Below are 22,951 nucleotides of genomic sequence, written 5' to 3'. Positions count from 1 at the left end.
AACATTTTTTAAAACTATTTTTCCCCCAATAGTAAGAAGAGTGGCAGTGTTTTGTATTTTTGCAAACCTCTGTAATGTTAGACTTAGTAGAAGGTAGCTGGAACCTTTTATCTGCTTCTGCATTCAGTCTGTTACAGTATCACACATCACGGAGCCTCTGGAAAACTTCACTACACACTGTGAGAAAATGAGAATGAAAAAGGCAAAAAAACGCAGGAATTATGTTGTAGTATTTTTATGAAAATAGCTTTGATCCTGCAGACCGCTGGAAAGGGTTTGGGGACTTTCAAGGATCCCCAGACCATACCTTGAGAATTCCTACACTATATTATTCTCTTGTACTCTGATGTCTTTTCAGATTTTTTTTTTGGCCGCACTGCACCACATGACTTGTGGGATCTTAGTTCCCCGGCTAGGGATTGAACACATGCCCTCGGCAGTGAAAGTGCAGAGTCAACCCCTGGGCTGCCAGGGAATTCCCCTGATGTCTTTTTTAAAAAAATACTTGCTTTTTCGTCATTTTAAAACTAAAACTAACACATACTTATTGTTTACAAATAATAATTATACAGAGATGCATCACAAGAGAAATGGAAACCACCTTTAATTCCTTCCTCTCCTTGTATAGTCCCTGTTAAGAATTTCCCGGATTTTGTGTGTGTGTGTGTGTGTGTGTTTGTATTGTGTATACTTTTACAATTAGAAGAGAAAAATGAAAAGTCACATATCTTGATTACAAAAAGGTTGAGAACTTAGGTAGAACAGTGAACAGTAGAACTTGGAGTTGAAGAGAGCTAGGTTCTAACTCCGCCTCTGCCACTCTGGCTTTAGGCAGACCTCTTAACAACCCTGGCCAAGACTTCTCAGTTCACAGGGGAAGGGTCTGCACTGCTAGGTGATCTCTGAAGGCTTTTCCAGCTCCAGGTGCCAATGCGGTGTAGGAATTCATTTGCTTTCCCAGCACCAAATGGTTAAATGCCAGAAGGGGATAGTAGAATGTTGTGACTAAAAATGTTTGGTTTTGGTGAGATACAAGAAGGTTGTTTCTCTGGAAATAGAGTCTTTTAAATTGTAATTGTTGTCAACAATAGAACTCCCACTCAGATGGTTAGAATTCTGTGGGACTCAAAATAATGGGTTGATTTGTATGCCTCTCTGGCACAACAGTATTGTACCTTGTAGTTACCTTCTCAGTATTTTTTGCCTTCTAATTTTATATAAGTGAACAGGCAGTCCTAGAGAAAAAAAACAACACTGAGTATTTATGAAATGGGGAATTTAATTCAAATTCTGAAAAATCATATGATTGTATAGCTTAGCATAAGACTTGCATATATAATAAATATTTTCCTTTAAGTAACAGCTGCTTACGAAAACGGTCATCTATCTGTGTGTTTGCTTGGTCAGGAGACAAATATAGCAAATCCCCAATGTACAGAATAGCTATGTTCTAAATTTACCTTTAGCATTTGCAGTACACTTTCTCGTAGATATTAAGTTTATTTGTAGATGGATACAGTCATACATTTATTAACAAGTTCAGGGCTTATGCTATGCCAGGCTCTCTGCTGGGTTTCCAGACTAGTCCATAAAAAAAATTTTTTTTTCACACGTAAAGTAGGTCCCATATTACTATATTGCCTTTATTTTAAAGCTAATTTTTAGTTCTATATTAGTAAATTTTTAAGTTTTAATTACAACACTGGTTAAGTGTATGGACTCTGGAGTCAGACGGACTACGTACAAATATTGATTCTGCCACCTGCAAAGTGTATGACTTGAGAAAAGTTGCAAAACCTCTTAGTATCTTTTTCCACATCTGTAAAATGGAGAGAATAATAGTACTTACCTCATATGGTTGTTGTGAGGGTTAAATTTTTTTTTAATTGAGATGTAACTCATAACAAAATTAACCATTTTAAATTGTACAGTTCAGTGGTATTTAGTCTATTCACAATGTTGTGCAACCATTACCTCTATCTCATTACAAAGCATTTTGAATAGATAAACAAAATGTCATATTATACATACAAGGGAATTTTACTCGGCCATAAAAAAGAAAGAAGAACTGATACATACTACAAAGTGGATAAACTTTGAAAACACTGTGCTGGGTGAAAGAAGCCAGAGGTCACACAAGAGGTCACATCTTGCACGATTGTTTTTATATGAAATGTCCAGAATATGTACATCTATAGAGACAGAAAGCAGATTAGTGGTTGTCAGGGCTGAGCGGAGGGGGAAGTGGGGCATGCCTGCTTAACAGGTACAGGGTTGTCTTTGGGGTGATGAAAATATTCTGGAACATGATACAAGTGGTGGTTACACAATATTATGAATGTACTAAATGTCACTGAATGGTATACTTTCAAGTGGTCGATTTTATGTTATAGGAATTCCACTTCAATTAAAAAAAAAATAAAGCCCCTTGATCACTTAGACTCGCAAAAAACATCCTCGCAATGAACACCAAGGAGGCTGCTTAACCCTATGGGTTTCTATTCTTCTTTGTGGCCCCAAGGAGGTTCAGCTAATCATTTAAAGGGTACATGTTATATTTTATTTTTAAATTTTTAAAATATTTTATATTTTAGTTAACAGTTCTAGGTATTTTGTAGTGTGTGGTCTATGCCAGCGTATTGCTGGCAGTGGAAACCCCCATTTCACCCTTACATCTTTAACTCTCACATTTAAACTTAGGTTTCTTGCCAAAACCTAGAATAAATTCATGTGTGTATGTGTATATCCTCTTCTTAAATAGGGTAAAACTAGTAAGCTTTTTATTTCCTTGCCACTGCGTGCCCCTCCCCCTGCCTGTACTTGTTTACTGCTACCGGCTTCCAGGAATTGTGGTATAAAGGTGGCATGAGTTCTGGCAAGGTGTGACAGTGGCTAGGTCTCAGCCTTTCTGCTCACCTCAGGCAAGTTCAGGTTTCCATATTCACAGTCACTGCCTGGGATGCGGACTGCCTGGCTGTGGTTGTCACGGTACCAGCTAGTCAACCGGAAAGTCACCCCAGAGCTCCCTTCTGCTTCCCCGGGCTGGTCCCCACCATTTGTAGTAATCCTGTTTTATTAGTTTTCTATTGCTGTTGTAACAAGTTACCAGACTGAATGGTTTAAAACAACACAAGTTTAATATCTGTAGGTCTGTAGCTCAGAAGTCTGATGTACAGCTCACTGAGCTAAAATTAAGGTGTCAGCTGGGTCATGTTCCTTTCTGGAGGCCCTTAGGAGAAAATCAATTTCCTTGCTTTTTCTGGCTTCTAGAGGCTGCCCACATTCCTTGGCTAGTGGCCCCTTTGTCCATCTTAAAGCCAGCCATGATGGGTTGAGTCCTCCGTTGCCTCACTCCCACCTACTCTTCCACTTTTTATTTTATTTTTTTTTTGGCTGCGTTGGGTCTTGGTTGCTGCGCGCGGGCTTTCTCTAGTTGCAGCGAGCGGGGGCTACTCTTCATTGCGGTGCGTGGGCTTCTCCTTGTGGTGGCTTCTCATTGCAGGGCACGGGCTCTAGGTGTGCGGGCTCAGTAGTTGTGGCTCGCGGGCTCAGTAGTTGTGGCTCGCAGGCTCTAGAGCGCAGGTTCCGTAGTTGTGGCGCACGGGCTTAGTTGCTCCGCGGCATAGGATCTTCCCGGACCAGGGCTCAAACCCGTGTCCCCTGCATTGGCAGGCGGATTCTTAACCACTGCGCCACCAGGGAAGACCTACTCTTCCACTTTTAAGGACCCTTATGATTACATTGGGCCCACTCAGAAAATCCAGACTAAACTCCCTATTTTAAGATCAGCCAATTAGCAGCCTGCCATGTAATGTAACATGTTCACAAGTACTGTGGATTAGAATGTGTTCATCTTTCAGGGGGCCATTATCCTGCCTGCCATAGCTATCGTCTGTGCATTTCGGTCTGTGATTTCTTTCAGAAAAGCCTCACTCTGCTATCCTTTTAATTTCTGGTCCACCATTCAGACCCCTTTTGTTTTTCTACACAACACTTTTATATATAAATCTTCTGTCTCATTATTAGTGATTGGAATGGGGAGGAGGCAATGGTAGGTTTTCAGTTCACCATCTGGATCCAGACTTTCCAGTACTAATACATTTTTAAGTGTTTTTTATTTTTACAGATTTGAGTTTTTTATGCTAGTCCTTGAGGAGGTAATAGACCTTTGAGCTCTTTGGACAGACTGTTCTCTTTATCTTGGTGTAAAATGTACTTTAAGATTTCAAGGTAGGTAGGGCAGGGTCTCCTAAGTTAGGAAACTTCAGGTGTCTATTTAAAGCTGACAGGGAAGAGGGATGGAGGTGATCCAATTGTTTGAAAAAGTAGTTTCCAGGCAGGACTTTTCTGCATAGGTGTGCTAGTACCACGTGATAGGAAGTAAAGGCCTTAATAACCTTGATGAGCGTTCTCCAGCTTTCCAGCCCCCATTTTTCTTGGAAATTGCCTGTAAGGTGAGCAAGGATGCCGGAAGAATAGATTTGTAGACTGTAAACCTTTACAGATCCAGTGTTTCTTGAAATATTAAGTATTATCTAGTTCTTACTAGGAAAGATCATTTATGTGGGAGCCATCTAAATTGTATAAATAACTGAAAGTACAGTGAATTTAATAAACATTTATTTAAGAATCTATGGTATACCAAGAGATAAATGGATATTCTTACAATCCGGTGGAAGAGTTAGGTTTCACTACCATATGAGTGCTCTAAGAGACATATAAACAAGTGCTGTGGGACACAGAGGAACCTGATGGGTAGGGGTGGTAACAATCTGAGTTTCGAAGAGTAACTAATAGGACAGTACAGTGTTCTCCCTTGTCAAACAGGCTGATCTATTTAAATAGATAAGAGACCTAGCACATTTTTGTTCTTATCTATAAAGTTGACCTAGTTTCCCATTGTTATCATGATAAAAATATGTATGTTACTGTTATTCTATCAGTAGCTTAAAACTTGACGTTATGCCTGAGAATATATACCACTGGGCCTGCATCTAGGTTGAGAACCATAAACCCACCTGGAGATATCATGCATATAATTTTATCCCTAACTATATACTTGTGGTTTTTATCTGTCATAGGGCCTTATGAATGAAAAGACTGGTTGTTGGCTTCTTTTTTTTTCCAGTGATAATTTTTGTCGTGTTATCTTGGATAAATTATTTATAGAATTTTTAGCAAAGATATTGTCCCTCTTTTTTAAAACACAAGCAAACAGAACTATTTTAAAGAACAATATGATTCTTAAACCCCTTTTACTTTGTGGTGAATATATTGATTAAGCAGAGAGTATAGAAATACATATCTGTTTGATCACTAGATTTTTTGATTTCTGGGGGTATCAGAGGAGAGCATAGGAGCAGTAGCTGACCAGTAAAAGGTTAAAAATCCATTTACCTGCTGTCTTTGACATGTGTCCTAGGTTGTAAATCCCTAAGTGTCATATCCAGGGACCCACTACATTTTCTTTCTCAATATCAGAGAGAAAGAGATTTCTTCTGGAAAATTAAATATGTCTGTTCAAGTATGTAACTACAGAAGTTTGAACATTAATGATCCCAATAGATAAAAATATTCTGTATATTTGTTCACTGAAAATTTCATCTGACCCATTGATAATAATGAACTTTTGTTCATTTAAAAGTTGTGGCTCATTATTTTTGTGATACTGTAATGGCTAAAGGCTTTTCAAACTTTTCAGGGAAGCATGACAGCAATGACAGTATTTTTTCCCTTGGATACAGCTCGACTTCGACTTCAAGGTAAGTATCTTATTGTCATCATATTCCTGTTCATTTGGTATCAGGAGGCAAACATACTTCTCTACTAAGTTCTAAGTTAACATAGGATTTCCCGTTTCATTAGAAATCTGTTGTCCATTTTCACTAACTTTAAATACTTTTTTAAAAAAATTAATTAATTTATTTTTGGCTGCATGTGGGCTTTCTCTAGTTGTGGCGAGCATGGGCTACTCTTTGTTATGGTGCACGGGCTTCTCATTGCGGTGGCTTCTCGTTGCAGAGCACGGGCTCTCGGCGCGCGGGCTTCAGTAGTTGTGGAATGTGGGCTCAGCAGTTGTGTCTCGCGGGCTCTAGAACGCAGGCTCATTAGTTGTGGCACACAGGCTTAGTTGCTTCCAGGCATGTGGGATCTTCCCAGATCAGGGCTTGAACCCGTGTCCCTTGCATTGGCAGGCGGATTCTTAACCACTGTGCCACCAGGGAAGCCCAATACTTTTATTTTTGATGTTTGTGAATGAGAGTCATAGCCTCAGCCATTTTCTAATCTGAGAGACCTGAGTGGGCTTGCATTAGTAATTTTGAATCATTACAGTTGATTCTAATAAACAATATGACTTTTGAAAGGCACAATGTAGAGATTTTTTTTTTACTGGGGGTAGATTTTCTGGAAAGAGAACAGAGAATAGGAAACATGGTGGAGCCAAATACCATTGTCACTGCTCACGTGGGCACGTAGTCCTAGTTCCCCTCTTTCACTTTATAGAGCTATGCAACTTTCTGTAACTCCTGCTTGTTTTTTCCTCAGTATTTTTCAACTTGAAATTATAAACCTATGCCAGAACTTAGATGAAGAGATAAGAGTAAGATTAGCTTTGAATAAACTAATTCCTATATTAAGATCCTTCATGACTACTATTTTTAATTAATTTTAGAGATTTTGGAAAGGTAATAATTTTATGTGACTCAAAAACCAAAATACATAAAAAGATAGGCAGTACAGTGAAAAATCTCACTCTAGACTGTCTCCTTTTCTCTCCCCTGTAGATAATGTCTCTATTAGTCTCTCAAAGAGCCCTGAGAGTTTCTTTATGTAGAAAAACAAGCAAATAATATATATTCTCAATTTCCTCTCTTTATTACTCAAAAAGCATCCTTTTCACACTGTTCCATATCTTGCATTTTTCACTTAACAGCATTTTTTAAAATATCTTTATTGGAGTATAATTGCTTTACAATGTTGTGTTAGTTTCTGCTATACAACAAAGTGAATCAGCTATATGTATGCATATATCCCCCCCCATATCCCCTCCCTCCTGAGACTCCCTCCCACCTTCCCTCTCCCACTCTCCCTCTCCCACCCCTCTCGGTCCTCACAAAACATCAAGCTGATCTCCCTGTGCTATGTAGCAGCTTCCCACTAGCCATCCATTTTGCATTTGGTAGTGTATATATGTCAATGCTACTCTCTCACTTCGTCCCAGCTTCCCCTTCCTTCCTGTGTCCTCAAGTCCGTTCTCTACGTCTGGGTCTTTATTCCTGCCCTACCACTAGGTTCATCAGTACTATTTTTTTAGATTCCATATATGTGAGTTAGCATACGGTATTTGTTTTTCTCCTTCTGACTTACTTCACTCTGTATAACAGACTCTAGGTCCATCCACCTCATTACAAATAACTATATTTCATTCCTTTTTATGGCTGAGTAATATTCCATTGTATATATGTGCCACACCTTCTTTATCCATTCACCTGTCAATGGACATTTAGGTTGTTTCCATGTCCTGGCTACTGTAAATAGAGCTGCAGTGAACATTGGGGTGCATGTATCTTTTTGAATTATGGTTTTCTCAGGGTATATGCCCAGTAGTGGAATTGCTGGGTCATATGGCAGTTCTATTTTTAGTTTTTTAAGGAACCTCCATACTGTCCTCCATAGTGGCTGTATCAATTTACATTCCCACCAACAGTGCAGTGCCTTTTCTCCACACCCTCTCCAGCATTTATTGTTTCTAGATATTTTTAAAACTTAATTTAATTAATTAATTAATTAATTAATTTTGGCTGTGTTGGGTCTTCATTGCTGCGTGCAGGCTCTCTCTAGTGGCAAGCGGGGGCTACTCTTCATTGTGGTGCGCGGGCTTCTCATTGCGGTGGCTTCTCGTTGCAGAGCACGGGCGCTAGGTGTGCAGGCTTCAGTGGTTGTGGCACGCAGGCTCAGTAGTTGTGGCTTGTGGGCTCTAGAGAGCAGGCTCAGTAGTTGTGGCTCGCGGGCTTAGTTGTTCCACAGCATGTGGGGTCTTCCTGGACCAGGGCTCAAACCTGCGTCCCCTGCATTGGCAGGCGGATTCTTAACCACTGCGCCACCAGGGAAGTCCCCATATGCTAATTTGTTTCTGTAAGTTCTATGAGATAAATTCCCAGAAGTGGGATTGTTTGATCAAAGGGCAAATGTTTGTAAGTTTGATAGTTATTGTTAGATTGCCTTGTACAGGGCTTTCCTAATTTGCCATCCCATGAGCCATACAGGTACCAATTTTAATTCTTAAGAAATCGGATCATTTTCCTATTTTTATGTTTTCAAAATAGTCTTCAGATGTGGGTAGGAAATTTGAAGTTAATTAAGGTAGGTTTTGTTTTCATTTAGAATGCCAGGAAAAGCAGAGTTCCCATCTTTTTGAGACCTTTTATATTTTTAGTTTAGGGAACAGAGCACAAGGTTAAAACTTTGCAAACTTGAATTTTAATCCCAGTTCTGCTGCCAACTACATGTGTCCTTCACAGCTTTGTGTCTGTAACCTCTTCTCTGAAAGGGAAGTGGTAATTTATTTCCTCTCTACTTTATAAGATATTAAGATAAAAAGGAGAATGTATAACTTTGAAAAAAAAACTAGAGAGCCCTATGAAATATAAGCAATAAATTTCTCCTGTTACATCTTTTAGTTTGGAAATTAGGTATTGAATTAAAACGCTTTATGGTTCATGAATAACAGATGAAACCATGGAATCAATAGTAGGAAATTTAGCACATGGGAACACAGGAGGATCATTGAGTCCTGAGGCAAACTAGGGAGCTCAAAGAATAGGGTGAGAGACTGCTCAGGTGAGGTAAATGGCATTTCAGTGAAACTCGCTGATGCTGAAGATAACAATTCTCAAAGGATTTAGTTTAAACATGTACTCTTTGGTCTTGTAGTTGATGAGAAAAGGAAGTCCAAAACGACACACATGGTGCTCCTGGAGATCATTAAAGAAGAAGGCCTGTGAGTACTACCTTGTTCATCTTTGTTAGGTAGAGCAGCTCATTAGGAGATTCCTGGGCGTCCATCATACCTACACTCACTTTCTATCCATTCTCAAAGCCTCACAGTGTTGTGAATTTGTAATTGCCTGACTTGTAAGTAAATACATAGTTGTTTTCATTTCCTTAAAGTTCTGTGGTTGACCATTTTGATTCTTGATCATGGAGTCTTACATGAAACCAATGAACAATAAACTGAAGAAGATAATAGTTGTTTAGCTCATTCCTATCAGATGCATTCAGACCTGCGTACCTTTTAAAACACTTTTTATTTGGAAATAATTTCAAATTTACAAAAAGTTGCAAAACTACAGTAGTACAAAGAATACCAGTATGTGTTTTAACCAGATCGACCTGTTGTTAACACTCTTCTGTTTGTGCTCATGCTTTCTCCCTCCCTTCCCCACTCCCTCCTTCTTTCTTTACTACACAGACACATACACACACCACACACAGATTTTTTTCAGAATTAATTTGAGAGTAAGTTACATACCATACATCAAAGCCCCTTACCCCTATGACTGACATTTTCCAAGATGTGGACCTTCTCCTCTTATTTTTCCTTAAATAAAATTTTTCTCACTTTAAGTTTGCCTCATGTTTCTTCATGATTAGATTGAGTCTATGCATTCTTGGCCAGAATAATGTATAGGTGAAATTGTGTCCTCCTCAGGATGTCACATTGGAGTCACATATTGTGCACTTGCCCTTCATTGGTTAATTACGATTTCTTAGATTCAAGTTAGCACTGAATAATTTTTTTTTCCTCTTTTGCAACTATAAGCAGTCTATGAGGAAATACTTAATTTAGTATCATACAGACTCAGAAATTCAATGGTTTACAATTAATTACTTAATTATTTTGGTGCTCAAATTGTCCCAGGTGTGGCCAGTGTGAGCTCCTTCAGTCTGGTTCCTGTGCCCTTATAACATGCCCCCATCACTTTTTTTTTTTTTTGCACTTCTATATTTACTTCATTTTAAATGTTCTTGCCCTGTAATAAAATGTGAATGATGCTATATTAACTAACAGCCATGAGGAAATTGTCTTTAATTTTACATAGTAATTTACTAAAGGAAATTGAGGGGGGGAATCAGTAAATCAGTCATAGAATGTATGTTGTTTCTTTGGTATCATTAATGCTAGAAAGGATTTCTTGGTTTGGGCATCCTCAGAATGTAGAATATGTGTACAGTTTGGAGTACATTGTAGCATAGGAGTGAACTTTGAGAATATGTGAATGATGATCAGCCTTTTCTAGGACTCTCATTTCTAGTGCCTTTTGTTCAGCATTTTTACTTTGCTTATTATGTTCTTCCCCTAGCCTGGCACCATATCGAGGGTGGTTTCCAGTCATCTCCAGTCTCTGCTGCTCCAATTTTGTCTATTTCTACACTTTTAATAGCCTCAAAGCAGTCTGGGTCAAAGGTCAACATTCTACTACTGGAAAAGATCTGGTAGTTGGATTTGTTGCAGGTACCTAAGTTTTCTGAATATAAGATATTTTTATATTTTGTTGTTTATATTGTGGTCCATATACCCCGAGAGGTTATTTTAACACAAAGTAATGCTACAAAGAATGTAATTAGTTTTCTGACTTGACTCTGTGTGTGTGTGTGTGTGTGTGTGTGTGTGTGTGTGTAGTAAAAATGCATAACATAAAATTTACCATCTTAACAATTTTTAAGTGTACATTTCAGTAGTAGGTTTACTTACATTGTTGTGAAACAGATCTCCAGAACATTTTCATTTTATAAATGAGAAGTTCTGTACCCCCTAAATAACAACTCCCATTTCCACCCTCCCCCCGAGCTCCTGGTAGCCACAATTCTACTTTCTGTTTCTATGAATGTGACTACTTTAGATGCCTCATATAAGTGGAATCATGCAATATTTGTCTTTTTGTGACTGGTTTATTTCATTCAACATAATATGTACTCAAGGTTCATTCATATTGTAGGATGTAACAGGATTTCCTGGTTTTTTAAGGGTGAATAATATTCTATTGTATGTATATACCACATTTTGTTTATCCATTCATCTACTGATGGACATTTGAGTTGTTTCCACCTCCTGCTTACTGTGAATAGTTGCTGCTATAAACATGGGTTGTATGAATAGCTCTTTGAGTCCCTGCTTTCAATTCTTTTGGATATATTCCCAGAAGTGAGATTGCTGGATCATATGGTAGTTCTTTTTTTAATTTTGAGAGGAACTACCATACTGTTTTCCACACTGGTTGCACTATTTCAAAATCCCACCAGCAGTTGTTTCCAGGTTCTCCACATCCTTACCAACACTTGTTATCTTCTATTTTTTCTATAGTAGCCATCCTAATGAGGGAGAAGTGATAGTTCACTGTGGTTTTGATTTGCATTTCTCTGATGATTAGTGATGTTGAGCATCTTTGGAGAAATGTCTATTCAAATCTTTTGCCCATTTTTTGAGTTATTTGATTTTTTGTTGTTGTACTATAAGTATTCTTTATGTATTCTGGATATTAGCCCCTTATCAGATATATGATTTGCACATATTTTCTCCCATTCTGTAGGTTGCCTTTCACTCTGTTGATATGTCCTTTGATGCTCAAAAGTTTTTAAGTTTGATATTGTGCCATTTGCATATTTTTCCTTTTTTGCCTGTGCTTTTGGTGTAATGTCCAAGAAATCATGCTGTGTTTAATGCCATGAAAGCTTTCCTCCTATGTTTTCATCTAGGAGTTGTATAGTTTTAGGTTTTTAATCCATTTAGAGTTAATTTCTGTGTGTGATGTAAGATAAGGATCCAACTTCATTCTTTTGTATGTGGAAATCCAGTTTTCCTAATACCATTTGTTGATGTGACTAGACTGCCCTTTCCACCTCTGAACGGTCTTGGCACCCTTGTGACGATCAGTTGACCATATACACAAAGTTTTATTTTTGAGCTGACTTGGCTTATTTTTATCTTCTTAATCCAGAGAGGAGGGTCAGTTATCCCTGTTTAGCAGCCTGTACCCAGAATTTATGGACATAAGGTCTCTTTTTTAAAAAATGAAAATTACAATACCTTTCCTGCTTACTTTCTGGGTTTTTCTGTTTGTTTGTTTGTTTTGTTTTTTGGGACTGAGGATTGCATGCAATGTTTAACATGAACAGGACTGGCTACATAATTTTCAGGGTCCAGTATAAAATGAAAATGCAGAACTCCTTGTTCACAATTTATTAAGCATTTCAAGATGGTTGACACTAAAGCATTAAACCAAGCACAAGACAGGTTACACACTCATGAAGCCCACCGTGAGTGTGAAAGCATTTAGTCAGATGTGACAAAGAGTTTTTAGTGCACAGCCCAGTGTAGTCAGTATCACCATAGTCGTTAGTATCCTAGGGGTTCATAGGAAAAAGGTTACTTTTGGCTGGGAGGTATCTCCTTATAGGAAGCAGTGCCTCTTGAGCTGAGCCTTGGCAGAATTAGTAACACTTGGAGATAAGTGGCGACGGTTTCTGGATGGAGAGAATGGTAGCAAACTGAGAGAATACAGGACCACATTTAGAACAGTGAGTTCTATAATTTTGTGAGTGAGTGAAGTGAGTGTAGGAACATGAGCAATAAAGTTGGAGAGTTGAATAGGAGCCCAGTTTTAGAAGGCTTTGGATCCTTGTCATCTGAGACTTCAGAAGTGCTAAGGAGTCATTAACCTGATATTGCAAATATTTAGTTACTGTCTGTCTCTATTTAGTGGAATATGAGCTCTATAAGAGCAGGTATCTTTATCTATATATGGTATATCAAAGATATATATAAAATGCAGAGAGTATCTTATATATACTTTATATATATAAGATATAGGGGCTTCCTTGGTGGTCCAGTGGTTAAGACTCCGTGCTTCCAGTGCAGGGAGCACAGGTTCAATCCCTGGTCAGGGAACTAAGATCCCGCATGCTGCGCGGTGTGGCCAAAAAAAAAAGAAAGTTAAAGATATATATTACATCTATTAGACAATATATATTGCAATTATAAATATATCTCTATATATGTATAATTGTTATATCTATACATATATAGGATAACGAATACATATGATACCTGCTTTTGTGACATATGTATATATATATCTGTTACCCCTTGCCTTGCTAAATTTTCAGTAAGAACAATTCCTAACATGTAGTAGGAGCTTAATAAATATTTGCTAAATAAACAAAATATTTGTTGAATTAATCAGGGTTTTATTAAAGAGATGGGAAAAAAGTAGATCTCTTTCCTATGGGTTTTTTGTGTTTATCTAGTCTGTATCTAAATTAATTTATTTAAATGTTGTATGTTTAGTGTTAGTATTTTGTGGGCTCACTTATTGATATATTCTTAGAAAAATTACTGATTTGGGAGCCACACAGTTGAATAATGTAAATGTCCATTTGAAATGAAAATGATTTGATTGAAAAATAGTTACCAGGCCAGGAGTATTCATGGCCCCCAATTTTTCCTCTTCACCTATATGAGACCACTGCTGTTTTTTTATTTGGTCTCTGAGCCTTTCTTATGCTTCATTCTCTCATTTTAGTCTCAAGTTGATTTTGATATAATGAACTTTCACTTGGACCAACTTTTTTTTTTAATTGAGATATAATTGACATAATATTCTATTAGTTTCAGGTATACAACATAATGATTCAATATTTGTGTATAATGTGAAATGATCACCACAGGAAGTCTGGTTAACATCCTTCATCATAGATATTTACAATTTTTTTTCTTTTCTTGTGGTGAGAACTTTTTTTTTTTTTTTTTTTTTTTTTTTTTGCTGTACGCGGGCCTCTCACTGCTGTGGCCTCTCCCGTTGCGGAGCACAGGCTCCGGACACACAGGCTCCGCGGCCATGGCTCGCGGGCCCAGCCGCTCCGCGGCATGTGGGATCTTCCGGGATCGGGGCACGAACCCGTGTCCCCTGCATCGGCAGGCGGACTCTCAACCACTGCGCCACCAGGGAAGCCCGGTGAGAACTTTTAAGATCAACTCTCAGCAACTTTCAAATATGCAGTTCAGTATTATTAAGTATAGTCACCTTCTGTACATCACATCCTCATGACTGACTTATTTTATAACTGGAAGTTTGTGCCTTTTGACCACCCTCACCCCCAACCCCGCCAGACCAGCTTTCACATAAAGAGTATAGCACACAGGGTTTCATTTTCTGGGGTAATAAATGAATACTTGTAGGTAGGTAACTCAGGATAGAAATCTGGAAGTCTCCATAGAGGGTGCTCTCTTACCCTCCATGTCTGCCTGGTCTTCATGAACCATCAGTCTGTCTCTTAAATATCTCTTGAATCCATTCCCTCGTCTCCATGTCCAGAGCCATTTCCCAAAATCAAGTGCCATCATCTCTCACTTGGACCATTGCTCTGTTCTGATCTCTTTGCCTCTCAAGTCTCTCTCACTAACATACTTTGCATAGTTCTGCTTCAAGTAGCCTTTCTAGAAGAATGGTTTTCAAACAGTGTCATAATTCAAAGAACTCAAGTTTGAGATTTGTTCACCTGAAAAAATATCAGAATAGATCCAACAGGTAGAGGAGGAATCTTCTTTTTTACATAATTGCAACAAATGGCAATCTGGTATGATCTTTTATACTTGAGACCAAGTATTGGTAATACCTTGATTTTAATACTTTTTTTTTTTTGCCCGGGCATGTGGCATGCAGGATCTTAGTTCCCTGACCAGGGATCAAACCTGTGTCCCCTGAATTGGGAGTGCGGAGTCTTATCCACTGGACCGCCAGGGAAGTCCCTTAAAACTTTTTAGATTACTGTGGTTCATATGTATTTACATTTAAAAGGTTATGACTCACTGTCAGAGACCGACTCATATAACTTCCCATGAAACTACTAGTTTATGAAATATATGATTAAATCTTCTCCTTTTTAGGTGTCCAAAGTTGTTTGTTTGCTGTATCTGGCATCCCATTATCTACTAGGTACACACAACCCCTTGTTATTCTCTCTCACTGTGCTCTGCTCATTTTCTTTCTAACTCTTATGCAGTTTATAATTACAATAGATCCTCCCATACCTAAAACAGCTAGACTGGTATGGTAGGGCAGTTAGTTTTAAAAAGTCAATGGAAGTAGGGACTATCATAAATAGCCTACATGCCTTAAGTATTTTATTTTAACCTAAGATATATGAATATATACTTCTCTAATTTTTTGTATGGCCAAGGCATATCCACTCACTGATGGAAGTTTTGTACTTTTTTTCTTGTATAACCCATACCTGTAAATGCTTTGCCTACTGTAACAGATATGACCGACATAAGCAGGCTTGAGAAAAGACATAATTCACTCCTGGTAAGCCTAAGCCCCTGTGGCATGGAAGTAGAAGAGCACAGGTACACTAGGGAGTAGCCTGCTGGCCGCAGGTATCAGCGTGCTGTGGTATCTGTCGGTGTGTCCTGTAAAGGGAAAGAGGAACACAGGTTTCTCTGGTGAGTCCATTATATGGAACTGGTTAAAAGAGATCCCACTGTATTAATATCATTCTAATTCACTTACATTCTGAAATGTTTTCTTGAGAGCGTGAGAAAAGAATGGAATTACGCTTGACGTCCAGGGAGAACCCGTGGGTCTGTGTTGATTGTGGACATCATCTGTTACATGTCTTGTCAGAGAAATGATTGAGAACTGCGATTCTAATATCCGAATCTGATTATGTTGTGCCCAGCTTCAAACCCTTCAGTGTCTGCCGTTCGCATGTAGGATGGAGTTGCGGCGCCCTCAGCAGAAAAGGCCCCCCTCACACACGTTCAGGATAAGCACCTAACATATGAGATCTGCTGTGACACTGCTTACCTCCCTATCTTGGTCTTTTCTATTCCTGTTCTCCTGTGCCAAACTATGATTCCTTGAATAGACCGAGCCCTTAGTAACTTCATTCCTCTACAGCTGCTGTTGTCAGTCTGAAGCAGCCTTACTGCTTTTTTTATCTTATTAACTCCTAGTCATCCTTTTATTCTCATCTCAAGCCACCTCCTCTTCAGGAAGCCTTCCCTGTTTCTCATGTCCACCACCCCCAAGTTGTATTCTAGGTTAGGTGCCTACCTTCTGTGCTCCAGCTCTGTGTATACCTCTGTCTCAGTGCTTACTCTGCTGGATAACAATAGTCTGCATATTTGTCTTTATCTTTTACAAGACAGTGAACTCCTTAAGGGCAGAGACTACATTTTTTAAAATCTCTGTATCCCCAGTGCCTGATACACAGAAGGTGCTGATTAAATGTTGAATGCATGAATTCAATTTAAAAGACCACTCCTCCTGTAATCTTCATCATTTTACTAGTTGCCCTACCAAAAGTCTTGAATTCATCCTCTTTCTCTTTGACCCCGCCTCCAGTCTGTGAGCAAATCCTATTGCCTGTTTCTTCATATGGTTTCTAGAATTCAGCCCCATCCCCCACTACTACCTGTGTCCAAACCACCACTAAATCTTGCCAGGATTATCTTCAGAGCCTCCTAACTGATGTCCTGCTTCCTCCTTTGTCCCCTTCAATATGTATTCAACACAGCAGCCAGTGTGATCATGCTAAAACATAAGTGAGGGCTTCCCTGGTGGCGCAGTAGTTAAGAATCCGCCTGCCAATGCAGGGGACACGGGTTTGAGCCCTGGTCTGGGAAGATCCCACATGCTGCAGAGCAACTAAGCCCGTGCGCCACAACTACTGAGCCTGTGCTCTAGAGCTTGCGAGCCACACCTGCTGAGCCCGCGTGCCACAACTACTGAAGCACGTGCACCTAGAGCCCGTGCTCCGCAACAAGCCACTGCAGTGAGAAGCCCGCGCAACGCAACAAAGACTAGCCCCCGCTCGCCGCAACTAGAAAAAGCCCGCGCGCCACAACGAAGACCCAACGCAGCCAAAAATAAATAAATAAATTTTAAAAACATAGGTGAGATTGTATTACTTCTCTGTTCAAAGGACTCCAATTGCTTCCCTTCTCACTCAGAGTAAAAGCCAGAGTCCTTACCTTGTCCTACAAAGCCCTGTGTCACCTGGCCCGCCCGTCCTCTTCACTCACCCCACTGCAAGCCTCACTGACCTCATCTCCAGGAGCACTCCTGGCGTGCTTCTGCCTCGGTGCCTGTGCACCTGCTGTTTCCTCTGCCTGGTTACTGCATGGTTCACTCCCTCCCCTCCTTTAAGGTCTTTCCCTAAATGGCCACACTGTTGAAAATGGTGCCCCCTTCTATCCCCGGAAAACTTTATCCCCCTTCTCTGCTTAAATTTTCTCCTTAACCTTATCCTCTAACATACTACATATTTTACTCATTTATCCTGTCTTACACCATTAGAACATAAGCTTCAAAAGGACAGGGATTTTCATTTTTTATTTACTTCTGTATCATCAGCACCTACTTAGCACATTACTAGACACACAATACGTATTTGATGAGCAGACCATGGATGACTGACTTGCAGGTCATAAATATTTACTTATCCTAAGATACACATAAAGTTATTTAAGAATTGCTAATTCATACCTCAGATAAAAAAATACCTATTAGCTAGTTTTATATGTTTCCAGTTGCTTTAAGAAGGTAGATTTAATATCAGTAAAAATAAAATTTCTAACAGCTCTTGTAAAAAATAGGCTATTAGGGTGAGAATGAATTCCTATCTTTTGAGATTTTCAGAAATAAAGTGAATAATCACCTGGTGATTGGATTAGATCAGTGGATCCACAGGGAACATACGACCATGTCTGGAGACATTTTTGGTTGTCACAACTGGAGGATGCTACTGGCATCTAGTGGTAGAAGGCCAGGGATACTGCTACACATCCTACACAATTGCACCCCTGCCCTGCCCCAAACTAATAGTTATCCAGCCCCAAATGTCAATAGTGTCACAGTTGAGAGACCTTTGATCAAGTGAATTTTATAGTCCTTTATAATTCTGTGATTCTCCGATTATAGGTCCTCTCTTTTTCTGAAGGTAGGGAGTTCCTTGGAAATCACTTTTGCGAGTTTTAAACTCCTCATAACATGTTTTTATATCTTAATGCTTACTGCATTTTTACAATAATTAAAACAGCTTTTTCCCTTCCTGCTGTGAACCCTGTCATTGTGTTACAGTCACTGTAGGAATGAGTTTCATTATCGCCAGGGAGAGCTAGGAGCAGTATTATTGTTACTCCACTTCTTCTAGGAACTTAGAGAGTTATTACTATTTATTTTATTTTCACAGAAGAAAGCCCAAATAGCTTAATACCCTGGGGAAGAATTTGAGAGCAGAACCTTACAGGTAACTTCAATGAAGATGATACTTGCCATTTTTATGAAATTGGAATTTTTATCAATAACTCTTTCTGAATGCCAATGGTGTTATCATTGTTGTGAGAGTTGAAATTAATTTCCTGTCCTTAGGCCTTAAATCTGGTAAGGCAGGTTTGTTCCTGTAGTGTATCAAGTTGCATTTCTTTGTAAGGAGCCAAGCACTTAGATTTATGACCCTGATCTGCCATTTCTTATCTCAGTGGTCATTGAACGTGTTCCCCAGAAGTGCACCCAATTAGCATTCTCCATTTTTGTTTTCTGTCCTTAACTCAGGAGACTCTCTACTAATAAAACTTTGTTTTTAATATTTCAGAAGTAAATAGCTGTGTTTCAATTATCCTTGAATCAGTGAGTGATTTTAGTGAGTGTGTTCAGTTACTGTTCTTCATCTTTTAATTTTGGTTCTGTTTTCTTATAAATGATTTTTTATGAAGAAAGAAAATAGAATCATTTGAATTGAAGAAAAGCAATTTCCTGTTCTTAAGTAGGTAAGGTATTAATATTCCCATCTTAGAGCTGAAGTAACAGCCATGGCTTGGAACTGGCAGAAGAATTTTCTACACATAAATAAGCAGACAGCTTTCTCTGTCCTGCAGCCATATCCATCGTGCTTTAGTCAGAGTCGGAATCACTCATCATGTTCGTTTGCAGCTTGTTTTTCCTCTGTGGAATGTTGTCCTTTGCTTGATTATATAGGTTGCAAGTTTTTAGTAAAGTTTGGATCCTCAGGTATTTTCCCAGAACTCATAAAATGATAGTGGTTAAAAAATACCTCTCCATCTATTTCGGCTTAGAGCATTAAAGAAGGTCTCAGATAAAAAGCTTTGAAATACAAAATGTTCTTACAAGGACTTTATATTCTCTTCTTTAAATGATGTGATGCAGTTTTGTACTTGACAGTGTCCTGAGAATCCTCTCCGTCTTTCAGCCTGTGTTAATAATGGGGATATGTAAGCAGAATTTTAAATAGTGGCTAAATCTTAATCTTTGCTGCATTGCCTCTGAAATGTTTTGTGTGTGCCTACCTCTTGAATAGAACATGAAGGGAATTTTAATTTCCAAAGAATTTATTTAATGGGCAACCTATTTCATTTGTTTAGAAAGGTATGTACACTGTGCCTGTCTACAGTATCCACAGAAGCTTGTGACCTCTGGTTCTGAGCTCTCCTGTCTTCATCTTAAAAAAAAAAAAAAAAAAGAAAGAAAGCGGTAGACTGCTCAATAGCACTTTCTAGTCTGATTTTTCTGGCTGTTGATTTTTTTTTCTTAAGTGATGTGTACATTATATTGAATAGGAATACATTATAAAGTCTGGGCAAATGGGCATGTATTGATAGTCTTCTATCTTGGCCTCTTGGGCACTGGTGCTTTTGTAAAATGAGACTAGCAAGAATCTCTAGTTAAGACTTTTCAGATTATGATCAATGCCTCAAGTGACAATGTATGAATATATTGAGTCATAACTAAAGATGACTCCTTTGTAACAAATACAACTCATAAAATTATTTGATAATGCCTTTTACTTTGAGAAATGTGTTCTCACAATGTTTCTAAGAGAGAGGTGCCAAAATATCTTACTTTTGCAACTGCATTCAGCTAATGAAAATGTAGAATTTGAATTTCCTGGTGTTTCCACCAAGCTTAGCCTTTGTGTTTTCTATATATAGTATGTTTTGAGATTCCTTAAATCAAAACATTCTTAATCCTGTTGTACTTAAATGGCTTTTAGTAAAAGAAGATTTCTCTTCCTTACAGTTGTGCCTCTTGGTTCTTCAGAGTATGGATAGAGCCAGATAGCTTGATATAGCATTGTTTGCTGAGTTTGCTCATTAGTTTACTTGTTAAGTATTTATTTACCAAACATTTATAAAGTATATACTGTGTGTCAGGCACTTTGTTACAAGTCTGTCTGGTATTTTTCTCTAATCATTTCAGGACTGATGAGGAATATTTTAATAACTCAAGGTGGTGTTAAATTGGGATCATGTGTTTTCAAAAAAGAAGCACCTGGCTCATTGTATTGTTCCACTCTGAGGCCACCTTGGGCGGCCAAGATCCCCATCCTTAAACTTGTAAGGATTATGATGCTTGTGAAACTGTTCCAGGTGTTTTTGTGATGGTTCATAACTACTGCTTGCTGCCTGCCTATCCTAATTCCCCAAGTGATGAAGAAGTCTTCTGTGAGCCTCCAGTCCCTGTTGAAGCACTTTCAAATGTCACACTTTCTCTCATTTATTGTACTAGATCCATACTCACTTAAAACCATGTGAGCTACTTACATGAGAGTTGTAAATTGTGTGTTTTATGTGATATTGTCATGGACTTATTTAGCATGTGATCAACAAGTCACTTCCCTGTCCTAAAGCTGTTTTTAAAAACTGTACTTAAAACCATATCAAAATTGCTACTTTGGTGGTTATATAAATTGACAGATTGCCTCCTATTATACAAATGAGGAAACTCAGTACTCTCTTCATGTGGAGAAGTACTGCTGCCAGCCATTCTGCTATCAGCAAGGCTTCTGAATTGCTTCTAACAGTAGTGGCTTGTGTTGTACCCGGGCACAAAGGGACACATTACCTTAGGTCTCCTAGTAGGTCAATGGCAGAAATATAACTGAAACATTGGTGTGTAGCTTTAACATAAGACAGCAAAGCTTAAAAGGTTACATTTTGCTTTCCCTTTGTCTCTCCCCCTTTCTTTTTAAAGGAGTGGTGAATGTGCTGCTAACAACTCCACTCTGGGTAGTAAACACCAGACTGAAGCTGCAAGGGGCAAAATTTAGGAATGAAGACATTATACCAACCAACTACAATGGTATTATTGGTGAGTGTCTCTTGGGTGAGTTCCTTCTTAAAGATTTTCTTTTCTCTTTGTATCTGGAATTTATCACCATGATAATGCTACAACCTCAAATCTCAGTGCCCAACAGTAAGTATTTAGCTCATGTGTCTCTGGATTGACAGGGATTTGACTCATCTAGGCTGACTCCAGCCTAAGAGTCTCAGCTCCATGTGTCTCTCTTCCTTTTCCTGGGACCAACCTGAGCATATTCTTCTCTTGGTGATGGCAAAAGCACAAGAGGACATGCCCAATCATACAAGCATATTTCAAGCACCTGTTTGCATTTTGTCTGCTAACATCCTCTTGGCCAAAGCACAACCAATGGCCAAGCCCCAAGATAAGGGGTAGAGAAATATACCCATGGAGTATATCCTATGGAGCAGGTAGGAGGGGATAAATATTTCTGAAGAGCAATCTGCTACTTTTTTTCCCCTAGTGTTTTCTTTAGATAAAGATACCAGATTAGCATCTGATATCCTTGAACTTCTGTTTTTTAATAGTATTACATTGCCAGGTTCTCCTTTCCCAGGCTTCCATCTTTGTAATGAGAACAGGGGTTTTCTTATAAGGCAGTCCTATAAAATGGACTCCAGAGAACTATCTAATCTTATTTTTTTAATAAATTTATTTATTTATTTTGGCTGCATTGGGTCTTTGTTGCTGCGCACGGACTTTCTCTAGTTGTAGCAAGCGGGGGCTACTCGTTGTTGCGGTGCACAGGCTTCTCATTGTGGTGGCTTCTCTTGTTGCAGAGCAGGGCTCCAGGCACGTGGGCTCCAAGAGCTGTGGCACGCGGGCTCAGTAGCTGTGGCTCGCGGGCTCCAGAGTACAGGCTCAGTAGCTGTGGTGCACGGGCCTAGTTGCGCTGTAGCATGTGGGATCCTCCCAGACTAGGGCTCGAACCCATGTCCCCTGCGTTGGCAGGCGGATTCCCAATCATTGCACCACCAGGGAAGTCACCTCTAATCTTTTTCTGTACTGACCTTTGTTGTGAAACACATGGGCTATCAGTTCACAATTCTGTGTAGTACAGAGTTCCCAGTAGTGGTGATGATTACTTAGGAAAACGTGACATGCTAACCCCAGATTTGTCAGGAAGGGTTGCCTATGAGTGAAATTGGTCTCTCAATAACTTGGTGATGGTCAGTATCTGATGATTATTCAAAAGTAGTTAACTGATTAACTTGTCATTGTGAGAAGGAAATCTTTTTTTTTTTTTTTTTTTTATTAGTTTCTGCTTTATAACAAAGTGAATCAGTCATACACATGAGAAGGAAATCTTGATAGAATCAGTATGATAGAATACTGATAGAATCAGGTTTGTGTTCTGGGTACATTGTCTTCTCTAGTTAGGGGATTGTCATCAAAAGTCCTTGATTTCTTGCTCAGATGCTTTTCACCAGATCATTCGTGATGAAGGAATCCTGGCTTTATGGAATGGCACATTTCCCTCCTTGCTGTTGGTCTTCAATCCTGCCATCCAATTCATGTTCTATGAAGGTTTAAAACGGCAGCTTTTAAAGAAACGAATGAAGGTAAGCCCTGATTCTGAAAGCAGCAGACAATCCCTGACACCTTCTTGCTGTTTAGATTGATGCAGTTTGTTCTTCCTGTGCTTTCCAGCTTTCTTCTTTGGACGTGTTCATCATTGGTGCAATAGCCAAAGCAATTGCCACCACGGTCACCTATCCTCTGCAGACGGTACAGTCAATTCTGAGGGTGAGTGCCAGGGTTCTCCCTGCATTTAGTCAAACAACATT

General features: G+C 39.0%; 1 protein-coding gene across 4 annotated transcripts in view; it reads left to right on the top strand.

Moving 5' to 3' along the window:
• SLC25A17 (solute carrier family 25 member 17) overlaps nucleotides 1-22,951 on the top strand; it is a 57,416-nt gene that overhangs the window by 16,864 nt on the left and 17,601 nt on the right. For all 4 annotated transcript variants that reach the window (XM_082636391.1, XM_082636393.1, XM_082636390.1 and 1 more), the window contains 6 exons: nucleotides 5,702-5,762; nucleotides 8,935-9,001; nucleotides 10,365-10,516; nucleotides 21,057-21,173; nucleotides 22,581-22,726; nucleotides 22,815-22,910. In XM_082636391.1, the coding sequence (XP_082492517.1) occupies nucleotides 5,702-5,762; nucleotides 8,935-9,001; nucleotides 10,365-10,516; nucleotides 21,057-21,173; nucleotides 22,581-22,726; nucleotides 22,815-22,910 (639 nt within the window). The remainder of the gene's footprint in view (nucleotides 1-5,701; nucleotides 5,763-8,934; nucleotides 9,002-10,364; nucleotides 10,517-21,056; nucleotides 21,174-22,580; nucleotides 22,727-22,814; nucleotides 22,911-22,951) is intronic.

This window comes from Mesoplodon mirus (assembly GCF_964341445.2).
Source record: "Mesoplodon mirus genome assembly, chromosome: 11".
In the NCBI taxonomy this organism is placed as follows: Eukaryota; Metazoa; Chordata; class Mammalia; order Artiodactyla; family Ziphiidae; genus Mesoplodon; species Mesoplodon mirus.
This window is presented reverse-complemented; position numbering and strand designations above follow the sequence as displayed.